At 44.1% G+C, this 15,858-nt stretch overlaps 1 protein-coding gene across 1 annotated transcript in view; it reads left to right on the top strand.

Annotated features, from left to right (window-relative positions):
- The first annotated feature begins 688 nt into the window (after positions 1 to 688).
- LOC117880035 (uncharacterized protein KIAA1257-like) overlaps positions 689 to 15,858 on the top strand; it is a 39,831-nt gene continuing 24,661 nt past the window's right edge. Inside the window, exons 1-3 of the mRNA XM_034775692.1 lie at positions 689 to 1,180; positions 4,487 to 4,686; positions 7,842 to 7,907. Coding sequence (XP_034631583.1) covers positions 877 to 1,180; positions 4,487 to 4,686; positions 7,842 to 7,907 — 570 coding nt within the window. The 5' untranslated portion in view covers positions 689 to 876. The remainder of the gene's footprint in view (positions 1,181 to 4,486; positions 4,687 to 7,841; positions 7,908 to 15,858) is intronic.

Below are 15,858 nucleotides of genomic sequence, written 5' to 3'. Positions count from 1 at the left end.
AAGACCCCAAGATCGGGACTGTCCCTATAAAATCGGTCTGGATGCAAAGTTTCAGAGGCAGGTTAGAAAAGAGAGGCTGTGTTTGCTGGGGGGAGGGGTATCCATGTATGTGCCGCGCCGGGTCCACTGAGACCCTGCTTTTCCTTATAATCCCGGTGTGCTCTCTGCTGCTGCCTGCCGGTCTCCCGAAGAGCACCACAAGCCCTCCCTAGCTACTTACCCCAGGAACACAAGCAGCTGCCTGGGGGCAGGAATCGCAGCCGCTTCCTAATGGACTCGCTGTTTAAAAAAGGCACATTCTTGCTGGTACCGTGGGAGGGTGGTGGCTTTCCCTCTGTTACCGCCATGGCAATACCAGGGGTTACTGTGCTCCAAGCATGTGCCTACGTGATTGCAGGATCAGGGCCGTGGTGATTTATATGTGGGTTGGGGAAGTGGGGAAGTTATTTTAATCTCTCTTCCCCTGCATCTATTCATCCTCTCCCATGAAAAAAATCTCTCTTCCCTTTAAAAATTCGGTAGCTTACTAGCTACCAGCTGAACACATTTTCCCTTTGTGTTTCTTCTGTGCTTCGCTTTATTATTTGCCAAGTATGTTGACTTGCTGTTTGCCTTGGTCTGCTGCTTGGAGACCTTTGTGTGGCTTCTCCCTGCCTCCAGGAATTAATCCCTGGATATTATATGTATGGGTTTAAAAGCATTCCTGAGAGAGAAGTAACAGGTTTTTCTGCCTCCCCTAAACGCCTCTTCCCCACCACTGCATGGGCACTGGCAGAGGTGACTGCTCACTCCTGGTATACAGCGGCAATGGAATAAGGACTTGTCCTTTTCTACTCTGCAGCCAGAGAATCAAGGTGCTGGTGACTGGGCTGTAGGATGGCATTGCAAAAGCAAAAGGAGGATGTCTCTGGAGAGCTGACAGAACCTTTTGCCCAGGATTCAAAGACAAAGATGGTGGAGGAAGAGGAAGAAGCGGTGGTGGAAGTGGAGTTGGAGGCCCTTGGCTCTGAAAGCAGCTTTGAAACTGAAACCCCGGATGTACTTGGGGACGGTGGCCACCCCACCCCTGAGGAGGAAGACAGCAGGTCCTTGTTCTTTGAGAAGAACCTGGAGCAACTTGACACCTCACACACAGTAATGTGTACATTCTCAATTTCACTAGCTGTGCCAATGGCTGCAGGTAGGTACCAGACATTACCCCTCCTGTTCCTTTAACCCTTGTGGCTCATCTCCAGACCCAAATGGGATTGGGAAGCAAACTGCAGAAAGGATGTTGGCTCATTTATATCCCTTTTAGCTGTAGTTATGGGTGGGTCTCCTCGCCCTTGTAATACTATCATGAGGTCCTGTTGACTTTGCTAATTTTATAGTATTATATAGAAGATGCTCAAGGGAATGGTTATGTACCATTAGATTCGGTTTCAGGCTTAGGTCATACTGACTGAAAACCTTTACCATTTGATAGCTCTCAGTAGCCAGTGTTATTCAAGTTGATGGTCTTAGTCAGTCTTTGCAAAAACAATCATTGTAATTGATTCCTGTGTTTATAATCTGCCTAGCGTGGCCAAGAGGTGACTGGCTATGGAGGTTAAATTCCTTTCCTTTAGCTCTAAACGTGGTCTCCTTAGATCAGGACTAATGCTCATGTGATGTGTCAGTATAGGGTAGCTGGGGCAGCTGCTGCTGTGCTGTACTTGGTCTGTCTATGCATTTATTTTCCAGTGAAGCACCTTTTCAGGCATTCCCAGTCCTGCAAGTGCTAATCTTTATTCATTGTGAGCTGTCCCATTGAACTCCATTGTAATTTAAGGGAAAAGTGGGTTAGGTACTATATCTAATTTAGGTATAAATATTTAATGCACCTGCTACCATAGTATCTATGTGCGGATGTTTCCAATCAGTATGTTTTTACTATAGATTTAAAATTCTCTATTGTCTGGAAAATTCTCATTTTTTGTCCTTTGTTTATTTGACAGATCTTTGTCTCCCCTCAAGTGTATAAAATGAACATTATTACTTTCAGGATCTTTTCTTACCTATTCTCCAGCATTACCGATTCTTATACAACTGTGGGAATGACAATATTTAGTTAGGATACGGATTACTTTTTGTTTAATACTGATACTGTTTCTTTTTTCATGCATCATATATAATCAGATTAATTTATTATTCATTAAAATAATTCAACAGGATTGTTAGATGCCAGACAGTTCCGCGTTTACAACTAATATGTGCATCAGCACTAAAAACCAGGAAAATATATTTCCAGTGGACTTTTAACAGTTTCCTGTATGCATCTTTCACTGTGAAGGCTAGAGGTTTATGCAAGCAATCATTTGGATTATAGTATGAATGTATGTGGGACAAAACCAGTATCTGTAAGGGAGATTCTGTCATAATTTCATCTAGTTACAGGTCAAGAACATGTGTAGCCATTAATTTTGTACGATTTTAAAGAAGAACTAAGAATTGGTGCTGGGCTTTACTCAAGAGGTTCTGAACGTCATTGAACCTGTTGGCAAACCTGGACTGAGTTTGTAGTTTGTAATGAAAACTGAAACTAAGCAAAAAACTCAAGTGATAAATTTGATGTTATGTGCAACTTAGTGGAGATGAAGACTACATTATGGGCCTGATTCTGAAGCCACATGTGGAACTCTTATTGACAGCATTGGGCAATTCTGTACAGAGAGAGGCTGCAGGATTAGCCCAGATTGGGGGCGGGGGAAAGCATTTTCCCTCTCAAACATCTGTTAGTTATAAACCAAGGACTAAAGGGCTGGATCTGCGTTATACATTTTTCTATTGTAGAGAAAACTCCAGATGGCTGAATAGAAATGCTAAGGTGAATCTGGACAGCTAATATTGGTTGATATGATATGATTCTATGAACCGTATATTCCTCAGCTGATGTGAATCAGTGCAGCTTTGTTGAGGTCAGTGGAGCTATGTTGTTTTACACCATCGGAAGACCTGATCCAGTAATCTTAAAACAATATTTGGGATGGGAGGAGAGAGAGAAACCTGTATTTTAAACTGTGAGGACAGATCTATAGAAAAAGTTCAAAGGATCAGAAACAACATCATGTTTGAGGAATATTGAAAAGAACATAAAATAAGGAGACAGCAGAACTAGGGCTATCAAATTATTTAAAAAATAAGAGATTAATCGCACTGTTAAACAATAATAGAATACCATTTATTTAAATATTTTGGATGTTTTCTACATTCTGCACTGTTTTGAATTGTTTTTGAGCAGAACCCATCATCCGCATGGAAGCATGTTTTCTGGAATGGTCGCCAAAGCATGAAGGGGCATATAAATGTTTAGCATTTCTGACTCGTAAATACCTTGCAATGCTGTCTACAAAAGTGCCATTCGAATGCCTGTTCTCACTTTCAGGTGACATTGTGAATAAGAAGCGGGCAGCATTATCTCTCGTAAATGTAAGCAAACTTATTTGTTTTAATGATTGGTTGAACAAGAAGTAGGCCTGGGTGGACTTGTAGGCTCTAAAGTTTTACATTGTTTTGGTTTTGAGTGCAGTTATGTAACAAAAAAACCCTTTTGTAAGTTGCACTTTCTCTATAAAGAGATTGCACTACAGTTAACTTGTATGAGGTGAACTGAAAAATACTATTTCTTTTATCTTTTTTACAGTGCAAACATTTGTAATAAAAAATAACATAAAGTGAGCACTGCACATTTTGTATTCTGTGTTGTAATTAAAATCAATATATTTGAAAATGTAGAAAAACATCCAAAAATATTTATAATTTCAATTGGTATTCTGTTATTTTTGAACAGTGTGATTAAAACTGTAATTAATCATGATTAATCTTTTTAACTAAATTAATTTGTTTTGAATATATCACTTGAGTTAACAACGATTAATTGGAAGCCCTAATCAGAACATAGCTCAGCAATGTCCTGTGGAAGGCTACTAGCAAACATTTGTTCATTGTGTCTTTGGTTTTACTATTATTTGTGATATTGTGTTCATTGGAAATTTGGGATGTTTGTCCCGTGGATTGAGCAGGACTAGGCTTAAATCTAGTAAAGTTCTTTCACCAAACTATCTATTTAACAAGCACATCTTTTTATCTGGTTTCTTTTCTTTATTTAAAAAGACCTGAAGTTTTAACTGATAGGTTTTTTGTTTCCTTTATTATTTATGAGCTATATTATCAAAAATATAATCAATTACTAATCTGGGAATAGTGTTATTAGAGGCAAATCTAGCCCCTTGGCCCATGGGCAACTTTGCAACAGAACTGGTGTGGTTCTGATGTTAAATAGGGGTATCTGGATGTGGCAGGAGTGTACTTAGGAGTTGTGTAGTAAAGAGTTTTGATTCTTCCATGCAAGCTGTCTGCGTAGCATAGGGTCATAGGTGGTGGGGAGTTGCAGGGCTGTAGGATCTGTTGCTGTGCTGAGCTTGACAACATCTGAAACTGTCTAAATCCATATAAATATTTTTCCTAGGTCCAAAGCATAGGCCATCCAATTTAACTGACAGGCAGAGAAAAAAGTCTAATGTTGGGAAAGATGCAGCAGCTATTCCAAAAATGCGGCGTTACTACCACATTGAGTACTTCCTTCTACCAGACGATGTTGAGCCTAGGAAACTTGATTTGGCGTTGTTTGGTGTGGTGGCCAAGCTGTTTGTGGAATGTGAATCCAAGGTAAATAGTATGATGTTTATAATTTTGGGAATAACTAGTTTTTATTTACTATGATCTCTATTTGGCATAAGAGATATTTCTGAAATATTTATGCAAGAGTGGCTGTCGTACCAGTTTAAAACTGAACAGTCCTGTACTTCATGTAGTGGAGCAATGGAGAATGCTTCCAAATGTGATGTAGGTGAATCTTGCTTATACTTTTATTAGCACTACTTGGGCCTTGTCTACACACACAAGTTATTTAACTCGACCACTATGGACTTAATTGTATCGAAATAGAGGTGCTTATATCAGTATAGCTGATTCCCATACAAGACAGGTGAATAAGCTACACTGATTTAAGGCATCTTTATAGCGGTATAAATGCTTCTGCACTGGGGTTGTACTGGAATAACTATTTCGGTAAAGAGATCACACCTGTAACTGAAGTAGTTATGCCGCTACAAAATCTGTGTGTAGACAAGGTTTGAGATTTGTGCTTTATATTCTTTACAACATTTTGAAAGTTTATACCTTTATAAGAAGACTGCATATGTGTTTTTTTTTCCAAACTGAAAAGTAAATCATCTTCTAATCAACTTGAAATATTTTAAGTGATTTTTCTTACAAAATAGTAGATTCAGTTTTGGAAAAGCTAAATTATATTCCTAGTAGCTTCCTAAGAAATTTCCTAATAATATCGCATGTTTTTATAGGTTCAGTCTATACTAATGTAGAAACACTTTCTATTGAAGAATTGTTTGAATCAAAGCTCCAAAATGAGTATAGAAAGATGCACAACTTACAGTACACATGGAATTAATTTGGTACATATTTTAATGAGGATGCATTTGTAACACGTTTTTGATCCAAAGCATCATAAAGCATTTCACAAACTATTGGCTCAATTGTGCAGGTTATTGAGCATCCTCAACTCCCAATAACTTCTGTGAGAGTTGACACATAAATGAGAGAAATAAATAAAATATTTTGAATATAACCTTTGAAAGTGTAATTAATCATTTATTTCTCCTTCTAATCTCTCAACATGAATGGTTTAATTTGCAGATTTTTTTTTTTGAAGTAAAATAGGGAATGTAGCCATAGTTGGCTGAAAATCTTAACTTCAGAGTTTTGTGTTCAAAAAGGTTCGCTTTTTAAATAATTGAATTGATGGGAAAACATGCTTGTTATGATAATATGAATAGGACATGTATTGTAGCATAAAGGGGGACCTCAGCCCCCCATTTATCGTCCCCCTTATTTGTAAAGTGGGTTGTTATCTAAACTAAAAAAAAAAGAGAGAGAGAGAAAGAACTTGGTCCTATTTTTTTCTGCATGTGCTTTTATATTTTCAGTTAAAGACAGATACCTTTTGGGGTTTTTTGTTGTTATCTGCTGAAATGTTTTTGTTGTTTCCTCTAGGGCTTAAACTTGGTTTTGCCCTGTCATTATTATTGGGTTTTTTTTTCAAAAGGCCAAAAAACTTAGTACTGTAATTTGTATATTCCATACTTAGAATTCTCATAAAGCTATAGCACAGAAGTGGTGCTGTAAGTCGGAAGAGTGAATTTAGTCCCTCTCTTTTTGTCAAGGGGCAAAACTTTCAAAAGTGCTTAAGTTACTTAGGCTCCAGTGGCCCTAGTCCTCAAAGGTATTTAGGGCCTAACTACCTTTAAGGATCTGGGCTGTAAATCATTTGGGTGCTTTTGAAAATTTTACCCAAGATTAATAATGAAAATAGAACATCTCTCTAGATGATGTTTATAAATTAATAGTGACAGACTACTATTAAGCAGAGTTAGATGTGTATTCTTTAACTACCTTTATCTTGGTTTAAAGGGACTGAACATGGAGTTATTTAAAAATAAATCAATCCCAGGAACAGTTTTAAAACCTAAGTGTAGTTTTGGCCTGAAGGATATGAGAGAGACCACATCATTGGTAAAGGACTTATCCAACTCCCCATATGCCACTGACTATAGTGAGCGGAGGTCAAATCTTTCTGATCTAAGTCTTTCTTAGACAGCCAGTGTTCACTAGGATCACTGTCCATTGAGGGACTGCTATACTCATCCTACCCAAAAAGGTACTTTTCAAATTATCCCCTAATACCAATGTGCACTGTTTCAAGTTGTGACATTTTCACCAACTCCTTCAGAACACTTGCTACTGGAGTGATACTTTTTGAGTATTGACAGTCCAGTGTTAGTTAACTCACTAGTACACAGCTGTTGCTGTATTACTCCAGTAATTCTGTAGTGAAAATTACAGCTATGCTTCAGGAAGTGCAGAAAGAAATGGGACAAGAACACTGAGCAACTTCAGTCTTTGGCACAGTTCACTGAGCTTCCTTTTGCTTCAGGAGCACAACTTAATAAGGGCCATCTTGGAAAATTAAATTAAAATTGCTTCCAGGTGAAGGGCATAGTTGAATAATGTGGATGAAAGTCTGTTTGCTGCCCAGAAACCACTGCCCTTTAATTTGACAATGAATCCTGCCCTGCCCACCTATCAGTGTTCAACAATGAACAGGGCCTGAAACTTTAGGATATTAATGTTGATGTTCTCCTACTCCTTTTGATAAGATGGTCTTTTCATACTGCCTTTGGTACCCACAGACCCAACTGGAGCAGTCTGTCCACACATTGCATGGATTCTCAAGTGTGTACTGTCAAAATGGTGGTACGCCTCTACCCCGATACAACGCTGTCCTCGGGAGCCAAAAAATCTTACTGCGTTATAGGTGAAACCTCATTATACCGAACTTGCTTTGATCCGCCAGAGTGCGCAGCCCCGCCCCCCCCGGAGCGCAGCTTTACCACCTTATATCCGAATTCGTGTTATATCGGGTCGCGTTATATCGGGGTAGGTGTATATAAACTTCTGCATTCCTTAAAGAGTGCAACTGAGTGAATTTGTGGTTGCTGATTTTTTCTAAATCATTGTTGATGGTATGTCTGGCAATATATAATAAAAATAGATAAATTACATATGCAGTTAAAATGTGCGCTCTCTCTCTCTCTCTCTCTCTCTCTCTATATATATATATGAATAATAGAAAGGTATATTAGCTTGAGAGAGTGCAGTTAAGATACTTTCATTTTGTCATTTCACTTTTCCATTTCTTTTCCTTCCTGTTTTTGCCATCCTTTCCCTTTTTCTTTTTCTGTCAGCCATCGACTGCACAGGTTCAAGCAGAGCGCTACAGGCAGAAACGGCCGACAACAATAATTTCCTCAGTGAGTGGATATAAAACTGTAGGAGAGTTTTAGAGATGGAGAATTGTAGACCCTGGATGCCTTTTTAAATGTATTATTTGATTAATGTGTGACCTGATGCTCACTTATTGCATTCCATATAAACCGTGCACTAAACAAGGCAGGAGTGTTCATAATCTCAGGGTATGTCTACACTACGAAATTAGTTCGAATTTATAGAAGCCGGTTTTATTGAAATCGGTTGTATACAGCCGATTGTGTGTGTCCACACAATACAATGCTCTAGGTGCTATAGTCGGCTGACCGCGTCCACAGTACGAGGCTAGTGTCGACTTCCGGAGCATTGCACTATGGGTAGCTATCCCAGAGCTATCCCACAGTTCCCGCAGTCTCTGCCGCCCTTGGAATTCTGGGTTGAGATCCCAATGCCCGGATGATGCAAAACAGTGTCGCGGGCGGTTCTGGGTACGTGTCGTCAGGCCCCTCCCTCCCCCGTCACAGCAACGGCAGACAATAGATTCGCGCCTTTTTACCTGGGTTACCTGGGTTACCTGTGCAGACAACATGGAGCCCGCTCAGCACAGCTGAGCTCACCGTCACCATATGTCCTCTGGGTGCCGGCAGACGTGGGACTGCATTGCTACACAGCAGCAGCTGCTAACTGCCTTTTGGCGGTAGACGGTGTAGCATGAGTGATAGCCGTGGGGCTGGCAGCCGTAGGGCTGCATTGCACCAGCCCCTTGCAGGCAATGGTATATTATGACTGGTACCCATCGTCGTCGTACTGGTATGGCTGTCAATCATGGCCACCTGGGCAGACATGCTACTGTTTCGATGATGACGGTTACCAGTCATAATATACTATTTTCTGCCAATTGCCCAATATTGTCCGCTAAGCACCCAGAAGAGGCCGAGGGCGATGCTGGGTGCTGGCGGACGTGGGGCTGGCAGACGTGGGGCTGCATTGCTACACAGCAGCAGCCCCTTGCCTTTTGGCAGATGATGGTATTTTATGATTGGTATCCGTCATCATCGTACTGGAGAGGCTATCACTCATGCTGCACCGTCGGCTGCCACCTTAAGATGTAAAAAATAGATTTGTTCTGTGTTCATTTGCTTCCCCTTCCTCCGTGAAATCAATGGCCTGCTAAGCCCAGGGTTTCCAGTTTAATCTTTGGGGGGACCATTCTGTGTGACAGTTGTTTGTGTTTCTCCCTGTTCCTGTACCTGTACGCCATGTCGTCACTCGGCCCTCCCTCCCTCCCGCCCTCCTTCTCCTGGTCCATCAGATACTACTTTCGCGCCTTTTTTCTGACCAGGCGCCATAGCTAGCACTGGGATCATGGAGCCCGCTCAGATCACCGCGGCAATTATGAGCACTATGAACACCACGCGCATTGTCCTGGAGTATATGCAGAGCCAGAACATGCCAAGGCGAAACCCGGACCAGGCGAGGAGGCGATTGCAGCACGGCGACGAGAGTGATGAGGAAATTGACATGGCCATAGACCTCTCACAAGGCACAGGCCCCAGCAATGTGGAAATCATGGTGTCACTGGGGCAGGTTGATACCGTGGAACGCCGATTCTGGGCCCGGGAAACAAGCACAGACTGGTGGGACCGCATCGTGCTGCAGGTCTGGGACGATTCCCAGTGGCTGCGAAACTTTCGCATGCGTAAGGGCACTTTCATGGAACTTTGTGACTTGCTTTCCCCTGCCCTGAAACGCCAGGATACCAAGATGAGAGCAGCCCTCACAGTTGAGAAGCGCGTGGCGATAGCCCTGTGGAAGCTTGCAACGCCAGACAGCTACCGGTCAGTCGGGAATCAATTTGGAGTGGGCAAATCTACGGTGGGGGCTGCTGTGATCCAATTTGCCAGGGCAATGAAAGACCTGGTGATAGCAAGGGTAGTGACTCTGGGCAACGTGCAGTCAATAGTGGATGGTTTTGCTGAAATGGGATTCCCAAACTGTGGCGGGGCCATAGACGGAACCCATATCCCTATCTTGTCACCGGAGCACCAAGCCACCGACTACGTAAACCGCAAGGGGTACTTTTCAATGGTGCTGCAAGCCCTGGTGGATCACAAGGGACGTTTCACCAACATCAACGTGGGATGGCCGGGAAAGGTACATGATGCTCGCGTCTTCAGGAACTCTGCTCTGTTTCGAAAGCTGGAGGAAGGGACTTTCTTCCCGGACCAGAAAGTGACCATTGGGGATGTTGAAATGCCTATCGTGATCCTTGGGGACCCAGCCTACCCCTTAATGCCATGGCTCATGAAGCCGTACACAGGCAGCCTGGACAGGAGTCAGGACCTGTTCAACTACAGGCTGAGCAAGTGCCGAATGGTGGTGGAATGTGCATTTGGACGTTTAAAAGCGCGCTGGCGCAGCTTACTGACTCGCTCAGACCTCAGCGAAAAGAATATCCCCATTGTTATTGCTGCTTGCTGTGCGCTCCACAATATCTGTGAGAGTAAGGGGGAGACCTTTATGGCGGGGTGGGAGGTTGAGGCAACTCGCCTGGCCGCTGATTACGCGCAGCCAGACACCAGGGCGGTTAGAGGAGCACAGCAGGGCGCAGTGCGCATCAGAGAAGCTTTGAAAACGAGTTTTGTGACTGGCCAGGCTACTGTGTGAAACTTCTGTTTGTTTCTCCTTGATGAACCCTCCAACCCCCCCCCCCCCGACCCGGTTCACTCTACTTCCCTGTAAACCAACCACCCCACCCCACCCTCCCCTCCCCTCCCGCTTGCAGAGGCAATAAAGTCATTGTTTTTTCACATTCATGCATTCTTTATTAGTTCCTTACAGAGGTAGGGGGATAATTGCCAAGGTAGCTGGGATGGGTGGGGGAGGAGGGATGGAAAAGGACACACTGCATTTTAAAACTTTAACTCTTATTGAAGCCCAGCCTTCTGATGCTTGGGCGATCATCTGGGGTGGAGTGACTGGGTGGCCGGAGGCCCCCCCACCGTGTTCTTGGGCGTCTGGGTGAGGAAGCTATGGAACTTGGGGAGGAGGGCTGTTGGTTACACAGGGGCTGTAGCGGCGGTCTCTGCTCCTGCTGCCTTTCCTGCAGCTCAACCATACGCTCGAGCATATCACTTTGATGCTCCAGCAGACGGAGCATTGCCTCTTGCCGTCTGTCTGCAAGCTGACGCCACCTATCATCTTCAGCCCGCCACCTCTCCTCTCGTTCATGTTGGGCTTTTCTCATCTCCGACATTGACTGCCTCCACACATTCTGCTGTGCTCTATCAGCCTGGGCGGACATCTGCAGCTCCGTGAACATCTCGTCCCTCGTCTTACGTTTTCTCTTTCTAATGTTCACGAGCCTCTGCGAAGGAGAAACATTTGCAGCTGGTGGAGGAGAAGGGAGAGGTGGTTAAAAAAGACACATTTTAGGGAACAATGGGTACACTCTTTCATTACAAGGTCGCATATTTCGGCTTGCAGGCAGCCATCGTAGGCCACAGTGTTTTGGCTTTTTTAACCTTCTTAACATGTGGGAAAGGTTGCAAACAGCAGCGCATTTCCCATATCAAGGATGAATTGGGTTGTCCATTTAAAATGGGGTTTCAATGTGAAAGGAGGGGGCTGCGGTTTCCCGGTTAACATGCGGCACAAACACAAGTAAACCACCCCCCCCCCACACACACGATTCTCTGGGATGATCACTTCACCCCTCCCCCCCACCGCGTGGTTAACAGCGGGGAACATTTCTGGTCAGAATAGCAGGAACGGGCGCCTCTGAATGTCCCCCTTAATAAAATCACCCCATTTCAACCAGGAGAGCTTTCTGGAGATGTCCCTGGAGGATTTCCGCTCCATCCCCATACACGTTAACAGACTTGCTTGCTTTTTTTTTGTAATGTTTACAAATATTTACAAAGTTACACTCACCAGAGGTCTCCTGTGTGCCCTGAGGGTCTTGGGTGAGTTCGGGGGTTACTGGTTCCAGGTCCAGGGTCACAAACATATCCTGGCTGTTGGGGAAACCGGTTTCTCCGCTTCCTTGCTGCTGTGAGCTACCTACAGTACCTCCATCGTCATCTTCCTCGTTCCCCGAACCGTCTTCCCTGTGTGTTTCTCCAGTGAGAGAGTCATAGCACACGGTTGGGGTAGTGGTGGCTGCACCCCCTAGGATCGCATGCAGCTCCGCGTAGTAGCGGCAAGTTTGCGGCTCTGCCCCGGACCTTCCGTTTGCTTCTCTGGCTTTGTGGTAGGCTTGCCGTAGCTCCTTAATTTTCACGCGGCACTGCTGTGTGTCCCTGTTATGGCCTCGGTCCTTCATGGCCTTGGAGATCTTTTCTAATACTTTTCCATTTCTTTTACTGCTACGGAGTTCAGCTATCACTGCTTCATCTCCCCATATGGCGAGCAGATCTCGTACCTCCCGTTCGGTCCATGCTGGAGCTCTTTTGCGATCCTGGGAGGACTCCATCACGGTTACCTGTGCTGATGAGCTCTGCGTGGTCACCTGTGCTCTCCACGCTGGGCAAACAGGAAATGAAATTCAAACCTTCGCGGGTCTTTTCCTGTCTACCTGGTCAGTGCATCTGAGTTGAGAGCGCTGTCCAGAGCGGTCACAATGAAGCACTGTGGGATAGCTCCCGGAGGCCAATAACATCGAATTCCGTCCACACTACCCCAATTCCGACCCGCAAAGGCCGGTTTTATCGCTAATCCCCTCGTCGGAGGTGGTGTAAAGAAACCGGTTTAAAGGGCCCTTTAAGTCGAAAGAAAGGACCTCGTTGTGTGGACGTGTCCAGGCTTAATTCGGTTTAACGCTGCTAAAGCCGACCTAAACCCGTAGTGTAGACCAGGCCTCAGCCTCCCTCACCATTCAGCCTACCCACTGATTGAAATAGTGGGTCTGACATAATCTCAGATTAAGAGAGAGAGAAAGGAGGTACGGTAATACCTTTTGTTGGACCAACCTCTGTTAGTGGAAGGGATACGCTTTCCAGCTTTACAGAGCCCTTCCTCAGGACCTGAAACAAGTGATGTTAGGACCCGAGGAAGAGCTTTGTGAAGCTCAAAATCTTCTCTCTTTCACCAACAGAAGTTGGTCCAATAAAAGATGTTACCTCACTTGCCTTGTCTCTTGTATCCTAGGACCAACATGGCTACATGTTGGTTCCAGGATATAAGGGAGACAAGGTAGGTGTGGTAATGTCTTTTACTGGACCAATAAAAGATATTAACCCCCCCCCTTTTGTCTTTCCTTATGAAATTATCTTTTCAATTAAACATCCCACACTATTTTGAAATGTCCATCTGTTTGTTGCCAATGATTTGTAAGTTTTATCTCTTAACAGAAATCATTCTGCACGTACAAACATTTTTAAACATGGAAAAATTACAAAATCTTATGATTTTCATTGAATCATGCAAAGGCACATCAATGGGGCAGCCATTACGAACCTGGCATTTTTCAAGTTTCTTACACCTTTTAGTGACGAACTCCATCACTTTAATGAAATAAAAGAGGGCAAAACTTCTTTAGGAGGAAAAACTGAATTTATTTTGGAGAACAGCGGAACTGTTTGTAGTGAAATTTTCAGGGGGAAAAAGAATTTGCCCCTTGATTAAAAACGGGCATGCTAAATTTTGATCCAAAAGTGTAATGCATTGGCAAAGTTATTCAAAAGAGAAAATGCACCTTTAGAGTGGAAATGTTTGGGTAACAATTAGTGTAGGGCTCAGTGCATATTTAACCTATAATAGTTTTAAAGCATCCTTTATACATATAAAAAGCAACAGAGGGTCCTGTGGCACCTTTGAGACTAACAGAAGTACTGGGAGCATAAGCTTTCGTGGGTAAGAACCTCACTTCTTCAGATGCAAGACTTGCTCCCAGTACTTCTGTTAGTCTCAAAGGTGCCACAGGACCCTCTGTNTAAAAAGCAACAGAGGGTCCTGTGGCACCTTTGAGACTAACAGAAGTACTGGGAGCATAAGCTTTCGTGGGTAAGAACCTCACTTCTTCAGATGCAAGACTTGCTCCCAGTACTTCTGTTAGTCTCAAAGGTGCCACAGGACCCTCTGTTGCTTTTTACAGATTCAGACTAACACGGCTACCCCTCTGATACTTTATACATATGTTTCCTATGCAGTCACAGTAGAAATGAGGATACTAGAGAATGTGAGGAGTGAGTGACTGAGGGCTTGGCTACACTTGTTAGTTAGTGCACAATAAAGGAGCCCCGTGCGCACTAGCTCACTCCCCGTCCACACTGGCAAGGCACGTAGAGGGCTCTGACTCCGCGGCTAGAGCACTCCTGGTACTCTACCTCAGCGAATGGAATAACGTTTGATGCACCCCTGCTAGAGCGCTGTGGCACCAGTGTGAACGGGGTGTTGCATTACTGCGCTGTGATCAGCCTCTGAAAATGTCCCATAATCCCCTTAAGTCAAGTGGCCACTCTTGTCATTGTTTTGAATCACTGCAGGAATGTGGATATGGCCTTTGAAAGCTCTGTTTCTGACAGCCGGCTGCTTATCTGCTCCAAGACAAAGCAACCACTACTATGGAATGCTGTGTGTGAGAGAGAGAGGCAGAGGGGAGAGTGAGGTCTGCTGCTATCTGAACTTACAAGACAGCATGCTGACATGCTCTCAGCCCCCCAAAAATCCACTCTCTCCCCCCACATACACGCAACACACTCCCTGTCACGTTGCAGTCACTTGCATGCTGGGATAGCTGCCCATAATGCACCACTCCCAATGCCGCTGCAAGTGCCGCAAATATGGCCATGCCAGTGCACAAGCAGCTGTCAGTGTGGACAGACTGCAGCGCTTTCCCTACTGCACTCTCCGAAGGCGGGTTTAACTCACATCACTCTACATCTGCAAGTGTAGCCATGCCCTGAGAAAAGTAAGAGACAAAGTGGATGAGGTAATATCTTTTATTGGATCAACTTCTGTTGGTAGAGGGAACAAGCTTTCCAGCTTCACAGAGCTCTTCCTTAGGTCTGGAGAAGCAGTGTCACAGCTAAATACAAAGTGGAATAGATTATTAAGATTAAGAGGTTCACACATGCCGTAGGAGACCACTTAAAATGAAGTGGGCACGTAACACCACTGCAGTTCTAGGATAAAGGACGGTTAGTAGGCTGCAGTGTGTGTTACAAATTGTTGTAATGAGCCATCAAACCAGTGTGTCTGTTAAGACCATGATTTTTAGTCTCCTACAGAGTTAGGAATTTAAGTTCCCAGGCTCCTATTTTGAAGATGTTGTGCAGGTTGCCTTTGAGGATGAGGACTGAAAGGCCAGATATGGAGTGATCACTTTGTGAAATGTGGTCATCCTCAGGTGATAAGGTGTTTTTGTCTCTTTATCATTGCTCTGTGTGAGTTCATCTGAGAACATAGTGATTGTCTGGTTTCACCCACATAGCTGTTTTGGGGGCATTTGATGCACTAGATCAGGTACACTCTATGTTGTGATAGGCATATGTTGGACCCATAGAGCAGTGGTCTCCAAACTTTTTTGATCACGCACCCCTATCAGTAAAAAAATTTTGAGCACACACCCCCGGCCGTGCCGGCTCTAACATTTTTGCCAAAGCAAAAAAAAAAAAAAAAGACGCTTGGACGAAGAGAGAGGAAAAAAAAAAGCGCTCCTCCTGCCGCACACCCCCAAGGATCCTCTTGCGCACCCCACTTTGGAGACCACTGCCATAGAGCTTGAAAGGTGCATCGTGGAGGATATTGATCATCTGAGCAGTGGAGATGTGTCTGCAGGTTTTGCATCTATTATTCTGGAAAGGTCAGATGCCTCATTGAATTGGTTTACCTTGGTCTGTGGGGAGCGAGCTTCTGATTGATGAGCTTGGCAAGGTTGGGGAGTTGTTTAAAGGCCAGAAGAGGGGTTTCCTGAGGAAGAGCTCTGTGAAGCTCAAAAGCTTGTCCCCACCAACAGTGGTTAGTCCAACGAAAGATATTGTCTGCCCACCTTGT

Source organism: Trachemys scripta, chromosome 7 (assembly GCF_013100865.1).
Source record: "Trachemys scripta elegans isolate TJP31775 chromosome 7, CAS_Tse_1.0, whole genome shotgun sequence".
Classification (NCBI taxonomy): domain Eukaryota; kingdom Metazoa; phylum Chordata; order Testudines; family Emydidae; genus Trachemys; species Trachemys scripta.
The sequence above is the reverse complement of the archived record's forward strand: the minus strand, read 5'-3'. Positions and strand labels throughout refer to the sequence as shown.